Here is a 15,357-nt window from a genome sequence, read left to right as displayed (position 1 = left end):
TTACAAGCGGATATGCAGTTCTTAATTTAGATACCTCTTCATAACAAAACATTCCTCAGTCTCGAAGGATATCACCTTTGAATGACATTAGAAAAAATGCTTTGAGGATTGCTTAGCATGAGTTTTTGCATTTCATTAAAAACTTCATTAAAAACAAAATACCTCAGTCTAGAAGGATTTCTCCTTTAAACCAAATCAGAACCAATAGTTACATGATTAATTAATGCAAGTTTAAACATTTCTTTATTTTTACCTAGGTTCGATTCCTAACTCGACAGCTTAATCACAATAACACACAACTCAGTCTACAAGGATTTTTTCCATCATTGACTGCTTAACATGCTTTTAGACATTTCTTAGTATAAGAGTGAGTTTCAGTTCTTAACTTAGAGACCAATTCATGAACAAAACAAGTATTATCTCAGTTTAGAAGGATTTCTCCGCCAATGAGAAACACCAGAACCAATGGGGGAGGGGGGGTTATGCACAGTTTTTGGCAAACTTTACCTCAAGTTTTTTTTTCCACTTGTATTTTTTTCCCTTGCACTGCCTAGCAACCCGGCTGTGTGAATTTCTATTCCAGGTTTTTACCAATTGCTTCAGAAAAGCAAAATAAAATTGTCTCAGTCTATAAGGATTTCTTCATTGCAAAAAACACCAGAACCAATGGTTTCAGCATGAATTAAAATGTTTTTGTAAACAGTCTTTATTCATTACTTTATTGGAGAGGAGGTCATGCATATATGTAAACTTTTCTTTACAAAGTTCATTAATGACATGCTTTTTAACAATTTTCTTTATGGTTTCACAATTGCTTAAAATATGTCTTCATAAAAAAATTTATTCTTTATTTTCCATTATGGAGAGGGGGGGATGCACATTCTTTTCCATTAATTAACATTGCTTTTTCGTTGGTTGGGAAGTCAATTATTAACTTACAGATCACTTCATAACACTAAAAACAAAATCAGCTCAATCTATGATAATTTCTTCTGGCTTTGTGACATCTTTCCACAGGTCAATGCCTGTACATGGGTCCTGCTAGTTATACAATAAAACAATAAAAAGAGATCTACAGATGGAGAGGTGTTGCATACTTACCAAAATTCCTTACTTACATTTTATATATAAAAAAGTCAGATTCCTTAATTTCATATAATTTTATTCAAAAATCGAGGATGAGGGATAGAATTGAAACCACATACCATTTTCAATTTGATATTTTCCTAACAAAACAATTTATACATTTATTAAGTCGACTTAAAAATACATTCATAAAAAAAAAAAATCAGATACAATCCTCTGTAGAGCAATGTCAAAGACTCAAAAGATGATACTTGATGCCCCCTTGCTTAAACACTCAGCATTATAAAGTGAGGATCAAGGATAAGTGGAGTAATGTTAGGAAATGAGAGGCGCCCTCTACCACAGCTACATAATAGCTAATGAGGAGTCTTAGTTTCCTTCAACTATGGTCAGCCACTTGATTTTTCATGCTCGCAAGCTATTTAAATACAGAATAAAAAAATAAAACATCCTTACCTAAAGAAATAATCTATAGGCACAATATGGGACAATAATCTGAAGAAAAATCCTTCATCTCAAAAATACAAAAGTTACTTACTTTCCTCTTGTCAAATTGGCAAAATAAATTTTGCCTGGTGATCTTGGATCCATAAGAATACCATTTTCATCATTGATAGGAATCCTTGGAATGAAAAAAAAAAGTATTCAAATAAATTTGAAAATTATCCAAAGAAATCTTTGTTTTTGAATATTTTGATGCATATTAGGGTCTGAACTTTTTGCACTTATCAAAGGGTGCAATAGGGTCTAGCTATTATGAATCCGACTTTGAACAGATAATCCAGCTATTGTTTTACTAAATAGGACATGGAAAATAAAGTATACTGAATATACATTTTCTCATCTTGTACAGGTTTTAAATTTTTTTTACTTGATGAAAATATTCAGTTCATAGGAACATAATTTCTCTATTTTAGACTTCAGACAATTTACATTTAGAGATTTCTTAATACTTTATCATGAAAACATTCAGATTTCAAATCAAGAAAAGATCAATTCAAGACTAATAGTTTTTTTTTTTTTTTTTTACAAGAAAATCTGTTTTTATTCACACTACAATATTTATATTTTTTGGGGGTAGTATTTGTTTTGTTCTTAACTAGTTATGATGTAGTTTGCTTGAAGCATAGTGTGTAATATGTATCAGAAGGTTATCAGTGCAAATAAGTGGCATTAAGGACAAAGGGATTAAATTTTTTATTTTGTAAATCTTACTTGGTTTCGTCAAATTCTAGTGAAAACAATGTTACTAGCACTTTAAGTTTCAAGAGATCTAAAATAAAAGGTTTTACTTCAAAATATCTTATGGAAAAATAGTTACACATTAGATGAAGCGTTTGACTAAAAAAAAAAGTTTAAATTACTTTTCTTTCTCAATATTGGCAGTTTACATTGTGATAGCCTTCTAGGACTTGTATATTTTTCATGTTTTTATTTTAAACCTGATGAAATTATGGAAAAGTAGTTTCTTGATAGAGTCATTTGACAAAAACACCTACATTTTTTTTTAATTTTATCATTTATTTATTTTGTTCTAGTACATGAAAAAACATGGCTATTGCTTATTTGGTTTGGCCTGTTTTATGACAATTTTTTTGGGTTACTTAATTTTGAACAACTAAACATTTTAGCTGAAAAAAAAAATTGTGGATTCACATCCTTCTCAACAGTATAAATGCATAAATGACCACAATAGATTAGGTCAGATATTTAAAAATTACCTTTTTTCTTTGCAAGCTATTCGTGTTCTCCATACAAACTCATATGTGCAGTTATCTTGATTTTTATGGCTAGGAAAAGAATAAAAATGACATTTAAAAAACAAAAATTTGGACACTTAAAAATGATGAAAATGACATCAAACTATCCTAATTAATACTGTCGTTTACTGATCATAATCTATTTTGATCGATTTGAGAGAGAGATAGGAAAAAGAGGGAGGAGAGAACTTTAACTGTTCTATTTTCTTGTCCATACCTCTCGGCAACACCAATTAGTCATGTTAATTTATATATAAACAAGTGGGAAATTCCATTTGTATTCCTCATCTGTTATATATTGTTGCCATGCTTAAAAATATTTCCATTCTATGAAAATATAAAAAAATTACAAACTGAACAAATTAGGCACAAGGCCAATCAAAAGTGTGGGGATAATGGTTGTCGTTGGTCAGTCTTAGTCACAAATACTTAAAATTGTTATCATATGCTAACCTTGAACTATTTCAATCAATACAATACCACATTCACTCCCGGAGTGGTCCTACTTAACTTAAACCCAAGCTTGAAAAATTTTATTGAATCATAAATAGAGATTTCAATTCATTAAACTTGAAGACCAAGAGAGTACATTTCAGCTAAAGTCTCACATCTAATGCAACAGTGACACTAGATGAAATCTTTTAAATGAAGATTTTGCATTGAATCGTTAATCGGGTGATCTCTTTTTTTTTTTTTTAAAGGATGAACAGGAAATTGCAATATGCAACTTTTTAATAATCAGATCAGAGTAAAGGATCTTTCAATAACCACTACACCCCCTCGAAAAATGCAAAACTAAAAATAAAAACATTTAATAGAAATAAATACTATTTAAGCTATACTGTTTTTTTTTTTTATTTTACATAATTATTTTTCTGATGATATGATTTTAAAAATTACATCTATTATAGTATTATTTGGTCATTAAATTATTAAACCAAATTTTGTTAAAGTTTTAATCACTATTTATCAAATTTCAATTTCTAAGAATTTTAAAAGCAGAAATAACTATTTGGCAGTTTAAATACTTAAAATTTTCAAAGGGTTAGAAAGTAATCTTTTTTTTTTTTTTTTAACTATTAACAAAAAACTAAAATAGCTGACTTGTTTACAAAGAAAATGAAATGCATTCTGGTGGATTTAATTTCATAATTAAATTATATTTTTAAATAGGATTTGAAATTTTTTCATTTTACGGCACTGCATTTTTTATCTTAATATTTGATTGAAAATATTAATTTTTGTAGTTTTGAGAAACAAGTCTACAGACACATAAAATCTTATTTGATTAATGTATATTTATCTTAATAGATTTACTAAGTACATTTATTTTTTTTAGAAAGCTATATACAAGATCAGGTAGGTTTTAAAAAGCTAGCACAGTAGGTGAAGTGCATTCCAACTTCCAAAAAAAATATGAGAACAACCCATCTGCATTCTCCAATTGGGACATTGGAGACAATTAGCAATAAACCTCTTTTCATAGAGAGGGTAAAGCCTGGGAGAGTAGGCCTCCTAGTACTAAACAGAACCATTCCTAGCTAGCAACAAATCCATGATCAAATAACCCAACACTCCAGCTGTGCTAAGTATTTAAGAAAGTTATTAAATTTAAAAATATTTGCATGAATAAAAGCAAGCCACATCCTTTGAAAGCCATATTTTGTAAGGTAAAAGTGAAAACACTGGACCCCCCCCCCCTAAAAAAAAAAAAAAAAAAAAAAAAAAAACAATGCTATAAAATTTATTTTTATTTAACAAGCATTTTTTATATTTTTTTTGAAACTTTCTAAAGAAAGTCCTTATCGTAGATTTCATTTTTCTCATTTTGGTGGTAATATTAAGTCCAAGAGCAATTGAACTAAAAGAGAAAATTGAACGTTTGATTTTGTTGACAGTTTTATCAAAGTCAAAGCTGACTGAATTGCATCATGTGGTAAACACAGAAATTTGAATCGAAATAAAAGCATTTTTTTTTTTTTTAATTATTTTGTAAAGTTAAAATGAAACATGGGAAAACCGAATAATGCTGTAAATTTATTTTAAATGAAAAAGGTTTTCATTTAATAAAAATTTTTACAGCATTATTCTGTTTTCCAGTGTTTTCATATATTTTATAAATTTTTTTCAATAGTATTTGAAAATTAACAGAAATAAGCCTTCGCAGTGTATGGATAAAGTTTACTGATGGAGATACCATAAGTTAATATAATCTATTTTTACACACACACACACACAAAAAAAAAAAAAAATCAGGAAGTTTATTTTAAGAGCATTGAAATGCAAGATAAACTAAAATCATTTTCAGTTTGGATAAAAATTTTCTTAAATTCTATTTAATAAATATGACATTTTATTCATCTTAGCACAATTTGAAATAATTTTGCTTTTTAAAATTTTTAATTTTCATCATCCTATTCAGTTTAGCTGAAGTTTTACATGATAGCTTTTAGAAATTGATTTTTCTTTAATACTCTCATTACACATCCACTGTATCGTTTTCATATTTCTATTCATGCAATGCATTTACTCAACTTTCACTTTTAAAAGATTTCACTTTCATACATCATATTGTGGATACATGTCCAAGAGAAGTCTCTCTGCTGGTTAGTAATGGCAAAAGTTCCCTGAACTTCCTGCATTCATGCCTAACTCTTGTATGAATTAAAAACTTGAATATTTCACATTTCAAAATACAAAAATATTCCATCAATATGGAATATTTTTGTTTACTTTTTTTCTATTGATTTATTTTTTTATTTTCCTTACAATTATTAGTACTAGAATTATTAATACTAAATCCTACGTGGTTGCATATTGATTGGTTGTTTTACGGCATATCAACCCTTTTCAGGTTATTTAATGCCGAATCTGGTGATTTTGGAGAATGATTTTTTTAATATAGTATATTTGTTTTTTAAGTCGTATTCTATTTAACCCATAGTTGGGACCCTAACAGGTGCTACCACTCCGGGTCAGAGTGGATCTGGGAGCAATGGCAATTAAAGGGTGGCTCCACACTCCCTAAGGCCTGCAAGCTGAGGCCCTCACCATCGGATATAGTTTAGGCTCATATCCAGGACCGTTATGTAAGAGGGTTCTTTTTAAATTTTTTTATATAGGCCAATTTTTTTTAAGATATAAGAGTATGGTGTGGGGATTGTTTTTTTTCAAATAACTTTTTAATATTGTTTTCTTTGTAGAATCACTGTCTTACTGTTACAAAATCAGTACATTCAATTAATGTGTTTGATTGTGAGTGGTGTTTGACAAGGTATACAGATTGGTTGGTTTTCTTTTTTTAGGAGATATGAGTGGGTTAAGTGGGTGTGGCCTATTTTTTTTATTCTTGTTAGTTTAACTTCTTGTTTTGTTCTTTGATTTTTGGCATGATTTTGTGCAGTTTATTGTTAGGGTATTCGTTCCAGTAAGTTTACCATTTCTCTGTTGTGTATGCGTTGATACGGCTTTTTAGATCTATGTATGGAATTTTGAAATTTGCATCGATTGGGAGGTTTAAGGCATTTTTTGTTGCTGAGTCTGCTAATTCATTACCTTTAATACCAGAATGGCTCGGTATCCAGCAGAAAATGATTTCTTTTTTACTGTTTAATTCCATTAATTTTTGGAATAGTTTTGCGATTAGGGGGTTGTCCATCTTTTTATTTTTAATAGTTTTTAGAGTAGATTGGGAGTCTGAAAGGATTATAAACTTGTTTTTTCTGTTATTTGAGACTAGATTGAGAGCTCGGATTAGAGCATGTATTTCAGTACTGAAGATTGAGGTTTCTTTTGGGAGGTTTGATTGTTTTTTGATTGATTTATTGAGTATTGCTGCACTGGCTGTTGCGTTGTTTAGTTTAGATCCATCTGTATAGATGTGTGTGTGGTCTGGATACTTTTCTTTGATTTTATCGAAATCATCATAAGTTATTAGATGAGTATGTTTCTTTTCATGTCTACTTAAACTTAGGTCGATATTAGGGGATATGATTTTCCAGGGAGGTGTTTTTGGTAAGACAGTTTTGTGAATTTTGGTTATGGGGAGATTTATTTCTTGGGAGATCGATTTTATCCTAAGTCCAAAGGTTTTGATTGCGTTTTCTTTTTGGTCGAAGAGGCGTTTACAGTTTGGGTTTAAGGTGCTATTGTGTGCTGAGTTAGTGGGATTGGCTGTCAGTTTTATGTAGTATTTTAGACAGAGGTTTTGGTTTCTGAGCATTGGAGGGGTTTCATGTGCTTCTACAGGGGAGGTTGGAAATGCTCCTCGTGCTAGTCTTAGTCCTGAATGGCATATTGTATTGAGGGTTTTTAGGTATGACTTTCTGGTGGATTGATATATGAAGCTACCATAATCTATTTTTGATCTAATTAATGCTCCATATAGTTTGAGTAGTGTGTTCTTGTCAGCTCCCCAATCTGTATGGGCAATGACTCGGAGTTGTAATGCTTTATTACATTTGGTTTTGATATGATTGATGTGTGGAATGAAATTAAGTTTTTTGTCAAAAATGATTCCTAGGTGCTTGTGTTCGTTTACAAATGGAATTTTTTCACCTTCAATCTGTAAGGTTGGGTCAGGGTGGAGTTTGCGATGGTTACAGAAATGGATGCATTTTGTTTTAGTTTTGGAGAATTTGAAACCATTTTTAGTTGCCCATTTATTAATTTATTTATGTTGTGTTGTAATTTTCTTTCAATAGTATGAATGTATTTAGATCTGTAGCTGATTGAGCAATCATCTACATATAAAGAGCTATGTGTATCAGGAGAGAGTTCTTTTATAATGTCATTGATTTTAATGTTGAAGAGAGTTGTTGACAATATGCTGCCTTGGGAAACTCCTTGTTTTTGTGGGTCTGATAAAGTAGAGTTTACGCAAACTTGGAAAGATCTGTCTGTTAAGTTTTTTTATAAATTCAGGTAGTCTACCTCTTAGTCCAATGTTGTGGAGATCTTTTATGATACCGTATTTCCAGGTAGTATCATATGCCTTCTCTAGGTCAAAAAATATGGTGGTTACATGTTTCTTAATGAAAGCTTCCCTGATATATGTTTCTAGATTGATGATATGGTCAATGCATCCATGATTTTTTTGGTAGCCACATTGATTTTTTGAAATGATATTGTTTGTTTCTAGGTACCACATTAAACGGAAGTTGATCATTCTTTCCATGGTTTTGCATAAGCAACTTGTTAGAGCAATAGGTCGGTAATTTTCTGGATTTGATGAATCTTTTCCCGGTTTTGCTATGGGAATTATTGTGGCTTGTTTCCATATTTTGGGGAATTCTTTCTTTATCCATATTTTGTTGAACATTTGCAGGAGAGTTTTAAGTGATTCAGGAGGTATATATTTTAGGAAACTAGTGGATCTCATCCGGTCCCACGGCGGAGTTGTGGGATTTTTCTATGGCATCTTTAAGTTCGTCTAGTGAGAAGGTCTCGTAGGGTTCTTGGTTATTAGAATCGAAGTTTATTTTATATTTTTCCTGATTTTCCTTTAGTGTTTGAAATTGTTTTTTCTATTGTTTCGATGATGAATTGTTAGCGAAAGTTTTGGCCAGTGTATCAGCTATATCTTTGTTTTCAGTTATTTTGTTGTTTTTAGTGAGGAGGTGATTTTAGGTTGGGGTTATCTTTCCCGGAGATTTTTCTAATAATTTTCCAGATAGTTTTAGGTTTGGTAGAAGTGTTGATTTGATTGACAAATTGTTGCTAACAATTTTGTTTTGATTCCTTTGTTTTACGTGCTTTTGCTCCGAGTCGTTTATATTCTATGAGGTTACTGGTTATGGGTTGCTTTTTGAATTTCCTTAAGGCTGCTTTTCTTTTTCTTATGGTGGTTTTGCATTCTTGGTTGAACCAGGGTTTGTTCTTTTTATTTGGAGGGCAATTTTTGGGGATGCATTCTTTAGCTATTAGAATTAGAGTTCGAGAAAAATCTTCCATTGATTGAACGTTTTGTTCTATTAATTGTTGCGAACATAATTGTTTGAATTTCATCCAGTCTGCTTTGTTCGTATTCCATCTTGGTATGTTGTTTTGGATAGTACTATTGTAGTCTATTATGATAGGAAAATGATCTCTTCCACAGGGATCATCATAAGTTTTCCATGTATAATCCAGAAAGCTTGATGGATCACACATGGTTAGATCAATGGCACTGGTTGTACCATTTGTTGGATTTAAGTAGGTGGGTTCTTTTTTGTTAAGAAGGCATATGTTATTGTTTATAAATTGTTCGATTTTGTTTCCTTTGGAGTTGGTTGTTTTGCATCCCCATAGTGTGCTATGGCTGTTGAAGTCTCCTAGAAGGATGAAAAGTGAGGGTAATTATTTGATTAGGTTTTCTAATTCAGTATTAGTTTGTATCTTTGGTGGAGTGTTTGGTTGGGTTTTTTCTTTTTTTTTGTTTGGATCTTGACATTGATCTGGATCTTGCTGTTTTGGGTTCTTGCTCATTTTTCCCCTCTCGATTACTTGTGTTTGGTTTTTTTTTTCCAGGGTGTTTTCGGTTTCCATTTTTCCTAGAATTTGGAATCTATTTTTAATGTCTGTTTGGTTTTCTTTTCTGGTTCCTTTGCGGAGGGTACTAGGCGAGTGTTCTTTTGATTTTGGGATGTTTTCAGTTTGTGTTGGCTTTTTGTTAGAGGATTGTTTGATTTTTGGGATCTGGTGGGATTTTACTCTCAACTGGTTGGTAGTTATTTCCAAGTACAGCTGGAGTTGATGGCAGTTGCCGTAAAGTGGCCCTCAATGTCTCAACTAGTTCATGAAGTGATTTTATGAGGGTAGAGATTTCCTTTAGTTCAGTGTTTTCTATTGTTTTTAATTGATTTTTGGTTGCACCTGCATATGATCTAGTTGGTTCTGTTGTGGTGGGTGTTTCAATAATTTTCCTGGCTTCAGTAAAACTTATGTTTTTGGTATATTTGAGTTCATTTATTTTTTTTTTTCTTTGATCCAGTTTTGGCAGAGTGATGAGTATGCTGGATGGTTCTCTCCACAGTTTGGGCATTTTATATTTCCTTGGCATTCTGTTTCCTGGTGTTCGTTACTGCTACACTTTGGGCATACTGTTTTCCTGGTGCAGTATTCTTTGAAGTGGCCAAATTTTTGGCAGTTTAGGCAGCGAAGTGGTCTGGGGATATATGTTTCTACTTTAATGTTAATATATCCAATCTTGAGTTCAGTTGGTGGAGTGGGAGTATTGAAAGTTTATGTATGTGTTGGTGTTAATTGTTTGTTCGTTTCTTTTTATTGTAATTCTTTTAGTATCTATAACTTTTTGATTTTTTAGGTTTGTTTTTATTTCATCTAGAGAGCAGGTGTTTAGTTCTGGACATCTGATGACTCCCTTTGAGGTGTTGAGGGTTTTGTGAGGGTAGGCTTTGATGTTTATATCATGGAACTTTGTCCATGTTAAAATTTCTTCGGCACTACTTTTAGTAGATACTTATATGAGTAAAGTTCCATTTTTTAATTTTTTAATTTGTTTTGTGTTCAGATTTTTTTTGATAATTCTTTCGATTTTGAATGGGGACATTTTTGTTATTTGTGTTATCTTGCGATTCCAAGATTATATACTCCGGAAAGTTTGTTTTCATCTTCATCGCTTTCTGGATGGGGCCTTTTAATTTTTTTGGAAGCCATAGAATATTGTTTTTTCATCATCCTTGCTCCCCACCCTCCTCGGAGCCCTAAATTGGGAGATGGTTGGGGGGAAACCCATTCGCCCAAGCATCTCAGAGATACAATGATGATATACTCAAACAGTGAGTATAGCTGCTTATGATGATTTTTTTCATTTCCTTGGACCCAGCAAGGTGTAGAAAGGGTTAGTTGTCAATAGTATCAGTTTTCACCATCTGATTGGCCCTTGCCATCGCCTTCTAATGATAGTATGTGTGTGTTTTTTTTTAAATTTTTTATGAGTATAATGTGTTTGTGTTTCTCTTTATGGGGGTTTACTATTATTAGGGACTGTCATAACTAGCCGGTTGGTCGGGTCGAGCCTGCTCGACTGCCCGTCTAGCCGAAGTAAGGGCCAAAGTGGAGTGTTGCTAACTCACGGCCATTTGGTTCCAAGGTCGTGAGTTGCTCAGCCACCAGGATCCCGTTCTAAGGCATTACGGGTCGCCACCTACGGCCAACAGGTGACCCCATTGAGGGACTTTTACTCTCTGCAGGGGGGCAGTCGGTGTATTCTGATACTCCACCGACAGGGTCTGGGAGTGGGGGGGGGAGATAAAAAAAGGGGAGGGAGAGGGGCTGTTTTTGTTTTTGGAGAACAAAATTAAGTTTTACAAAAAAGATCAGAAAACAAAAGACATCAATGTAGGTGCATTTCGTCTCAGGAAGCCAAAAGACAGCCTGATCTGGTAGCACCAGTGATTACATATTGATTGGTTACATTTGTTTCATATCAAATGCATATTTATACCCATTTTATAATTTATTTTTATATCAAGGAATATTAAAATTTGTTTTATTTGTAGTAGTGTAAGGGAAATGCTAAAATCCAATATATTTTGTTCCTTAAAAAATAAAATGTGAAAACATTAAATGTTGTTTACCTGAAACGTGGGGTTCCAATGATGTTAGCACAAGAAAATCTGATGATAGTCTTTGCCGTTTTGTTACCACAGACTGGTTTTTCACTTGAATATTGCAAAATTATCACAGGACGGGTGACTGGTGTTCGAACTTTTAAGAGAAAAATCAGAAAGTGTTTTTAATGTTTAAAATAATATTAACAGCAACATTTCATCAATTAGTCACGTTTCAGTCTGAAATCACATTTCCATGGTTAAACATGCAGATGGAATGGACGCATGTTATTTGTGTGGCATCCAAGAATCTTTTGAAGAATCTTGGCATGTTGATCAGTCACTTGAAATAGCATTGTCAGAATGAATGACACATCAAACCAAAATATGCATCCAATAATTAATTCTTTGTTATTTTTTATTAATGGTTACCATCTATTAAGGCCAAAAACTGCTTGAGAATAAACGTTAATAAGATGGATGTCTAGCATGAAAAAGTCAAAATACTATTATTTGTATGAGAAAGAGGCAAGAAAGTCTTGAAATAGAATTAACACGAAGTGTGAACCATTTTAAAGCTATTGTCAGTTTAGGCAAGTGAACAATTAGTATTTTAATGTTAACTGATGGTCACATCAATGTCTTAACCAGAAAAGAAACTGGTAGAGTTTATGTTGTCTTCTAGATTTAGTAAATAAAAGTTTGATATATAGTTTACAACTGGAGCAAATCGCCAGGACTTGGTGTTAAAATAACAAACTAATTTATTTTGAGATTGAAAGATTGAATGCAAGTACATTCCATGAAAAGTCAAGATTTGGATAGATAAGCACTGGAAACAACCTATAGTTAAGGAAAATGAATTCATAAAGTTTCGTAAGGTTCAAGATCAAAACATTTGTCTTCCACGAGTTTCGGTTACTAGTTGAGAGAAGAATATGAAGAAATTCAACCCCAAAACGCCAAGAGGTGAATATATATATATCCCTTACTAGAAAACTATACAATACCTAAAATTTTGACGAATTTTCAGAATCTTAAAAAAAAAAAAAATACTCCAAGAAGTAAAAGTGCATAATCTACACTAGTAATCTTTAAAAATCGTCTTTGGATCTGATGATGCCTCTGTGGGATCATGTTAAGTGGTGTATTCTTTTTGTCATGGATAAACTGTACTATTTAGTCAGATTTCAATAATCTGAAAAATTTTATGGTATTATTTCTTCATTTGATTTTTTCTTTAAAGCATCAATTTACATAAAAAAGTGGCATTATCCTCTAGTCATTTTTATTGGCGTAAGAATTATCAATTGTAAAAAAAAAAAAAAAAAAAAAAAAAAAAGTAAAGACATTTCCCACTTAAAAAAACAAAAATAAAATTACATTTTTTAAAGAATGTTAAATTGATGAAAAAATTTACTTACTATCAACATACAAAACTTGACTAGAGATAGTTCCAAGAGTAACCATTGTATGCTCATTTTTCTGCATACAGACAGCTGCATTGCCAGGACATTGTGTCGATTTTGGTCGAGAATGGAGAGCTTGACACACATTGATCCAATATCTTAAGAGGTGGAGGAGAAAAGGGTTTAAATTTTCCATATCAAAAACTTAAATAGTAAATTCCTTAGAGAATCCATTATTAACACAATAAATACTCTATGTTCACTCACTTATGAAGGTTTGCAGATTAAAAAAGTGCAAATCATCTTAATCTTTACCTGACATTCAAGAAGCTGTGTAAATAAAATCTCATAAAACCTCAATTCTTGTGTTGAGTGTTTAGCCCAAGAGAGATGAGGTAATCATGTGTGACCCTTTAAATCATCAGATAGGACCAAATTGGAAAAAAAGAAAAGTTAGAACATGAAAGTGGGTTATTAAAAAAAATCTATTTCTCAGTTTGAATTTTGTCTGGTCAGAAATCCAGTTTTTTTTTTTAATAATCAATAACATATGTTCCTAATTTTAAGTTGTTACAAAAAGATGATTGTTGGATATTCCTTCACAGCAGTTTTATCTGGACTATCAGAACCCAACAGAAAAGGAGGGTTACAAGACTGGCTGACAAAAATGTCTACCCCTTTACCAGTTCAGTATGGCTATAAATTTCCAGGTACAACAGGTTAATAGGTATCATTGACAGTCTCCATCATAATTAGTCGTTGCCCATATGAGGATAGCTATCTAATTGGCCGATTCTTTAATCGTGTGATATGGAAAAGATTTGAAATTAACTGTGAGTTACTGACTCAACTTTATTGAAGTAACATGTAAGGTAAAACTTTCATATATAGTTATGCTTAGAACCCTGTGGGAATGGCTCAACTCCTTAGAAATTGAGCTCCAATGGTTAAGATAAATAAAACAAGTTTTTAGATAAAATTGTCATCTTTCTTCATGAATGCCCCAGCTGAGACAAAAAAAAATTCCATTATCCAGTTAAAAAATATGCTTAAATAGAATATTTTAATTTATGCAGATTTTGTATTTATAATACAGTCAATTCTGATTATTATATTGTACCCAATATATAGGATTTCTAGAGAAAAAATGCTTCCTGAATTCATGAAAAAACTGCAGCAGTTACAACAATGTAAATTACACCAAATAAATTAAAGTTTAGCAAATATTTATTACTTTGTCTAACCATTTTTTTAAATTTCACAAAAATTGCATTAATCTAAATTTTCATGAAGGAATTGTATTCCCTTTTTATAAACCAAATTAAACTAAATTTAGCCAAGACTACTACCCCTTACAGCTGTTACAAAATTTATAATGATCAGTTAATTAGTTAAGTGAATTCTGCACATACAAATATATAAACAATCTTACATAGAGATTAGAGCCCTTGCCTTCAGCTCAAATAAACTTTAAAACTGCCGATTCTAAAATAGTTTCAAAAGTTGAATATGAATATTAAAATCTAGAAACGCTCTTAAAGCTTATTTCATGTTTGGTTGACCTATTTTAGGGTCAGTTTTTATCAAAATGCTCATTGCAAGTACACAATTAATTGAATAAAAGTTTTTATTTAACTCACAGCTGGGATGAAACTCCTAATACAGAAAATAATTAGTATACGAATCGAATCAATAAGTCTAGTAAGATTCGAGTTTGGCAAACCTAATTCTATAATGGTAACTATTATGACAATTACCCATCCTTTTAAAAAAAATAAATAAAATCATTAAAAAAAAATAAATTGAAAATTTTTAAAACTTACATGTTTCCAAATAAATCCAATGCTTTCCAGGAATGTGTATTTGCAAGAACACTAAGGTCATAATTATATCCAAGGTGAGAAAGAAAACACTCTTTTACTACCGGAGGACAAACATATTTTGTTTTCCAAAGAAATGCTACTTCACAGGTCATTTCCTGTAACAAAAAAAAAAAAAAAAAAAAAAACTTGGTATCACATGTTATTACATTACTTTCAACTTTTGAAGTGCAGAATTATTTGCTAAAAACAAGGCTCTATTAGAAGAATTGCTGCCACTTTTAGAACATGTTTTGATGTTTACTAGTGGCATTGATATGCTGCTGTTGCTCAAGAAAATTTAGGAAACCAAGCTTTCACCCATTAAATTAATGTAAGTATTAATTTTTAAATTATAAATAAAAGTAACACATTTCTGTTTCTATTTACAACAATGTCAAATTGTTATGAAATTATAACTAATTTTGTTAAGGGAATGATGTATTAGTGCAAGTTATGAGTATGAGCTGCTGTCAGTTACAAAGTGGCAGCAGACAGAAAATTTATTAATGATTAATTTTACAAAAGACACTGATTGCAAAAAGCTTGCATATTGAGGCTTCTGAGTTAAATTTTGGGGTTTCAAAATGAAGATTAATTAATAGTGTTTCAGCATAGTTTTTTTTTTTTTTTTTTCATTATTTCATAAGTACATTTTTCCCTTTGGTAAATGTATTACTTTTTATACAAT

General features: G+C 31.4%; 1 protein-coding gene across 3 annotated transcripts in view; it reads right to left on the bottom strand.

Annotated features, from left to right (window-relative positions):
- LOC145291983 (cation-independent mannose-6-phosphate receptor-like) overlaps positions 1–15,357 on the bottom strand; it is a 268,904-nt gene that overhangs the window by 38,679 nt on the left and 214,868 nt on the right. For all 3 annotated transcript variants that reach the window (XM_080137940.1, XM_080137937.1, XM_080137939.1), the window contains exons 33-37: positions 14,631–14,785; positions 12,823–12,965; positions 11,426–11,555; positions 2,808–2,876; positions 1,625–1,708 (exon numbers count right to left, since the gene is read on the bottom strand). In XM_080137940.1, the coding sequence (XP_079994066.1) occupies positions 1,625–1,708; positions 2,808–2,876; positions 11,426–11,555; positions 12,823–12,965; positions 14,631–14,785 (581 nt within the window). The remainder of the gene's footprint in view (positions 1–1,624; positions 1,709–2,807; positions 2,877–11,425; positions 11,556–12,822; positions 12,966–14,630; positions 14,786–15,357) is intronic.

Source organism: Euprymna scolopes, chromosome 13, assembly GCF_053919585.1.
Source record: "Euprymna scolopes isolate OS-2025 chromosome 13, ASM5391958v1, whole genome shotgun sequence".
Classification (NCBI taxonomy): domain Eukaryota; kingdom Metazoa; phylum Mollusca; class Cephalopoda; order Sepiida; family Sepiolidae; genus Euprymna; species Euprymna scolopes.
The sequence above is the reverse complement of the archived record's forward strand: the minus strand, read 5'-3'. Positions and strand labels throughout refer to the sequence as shown.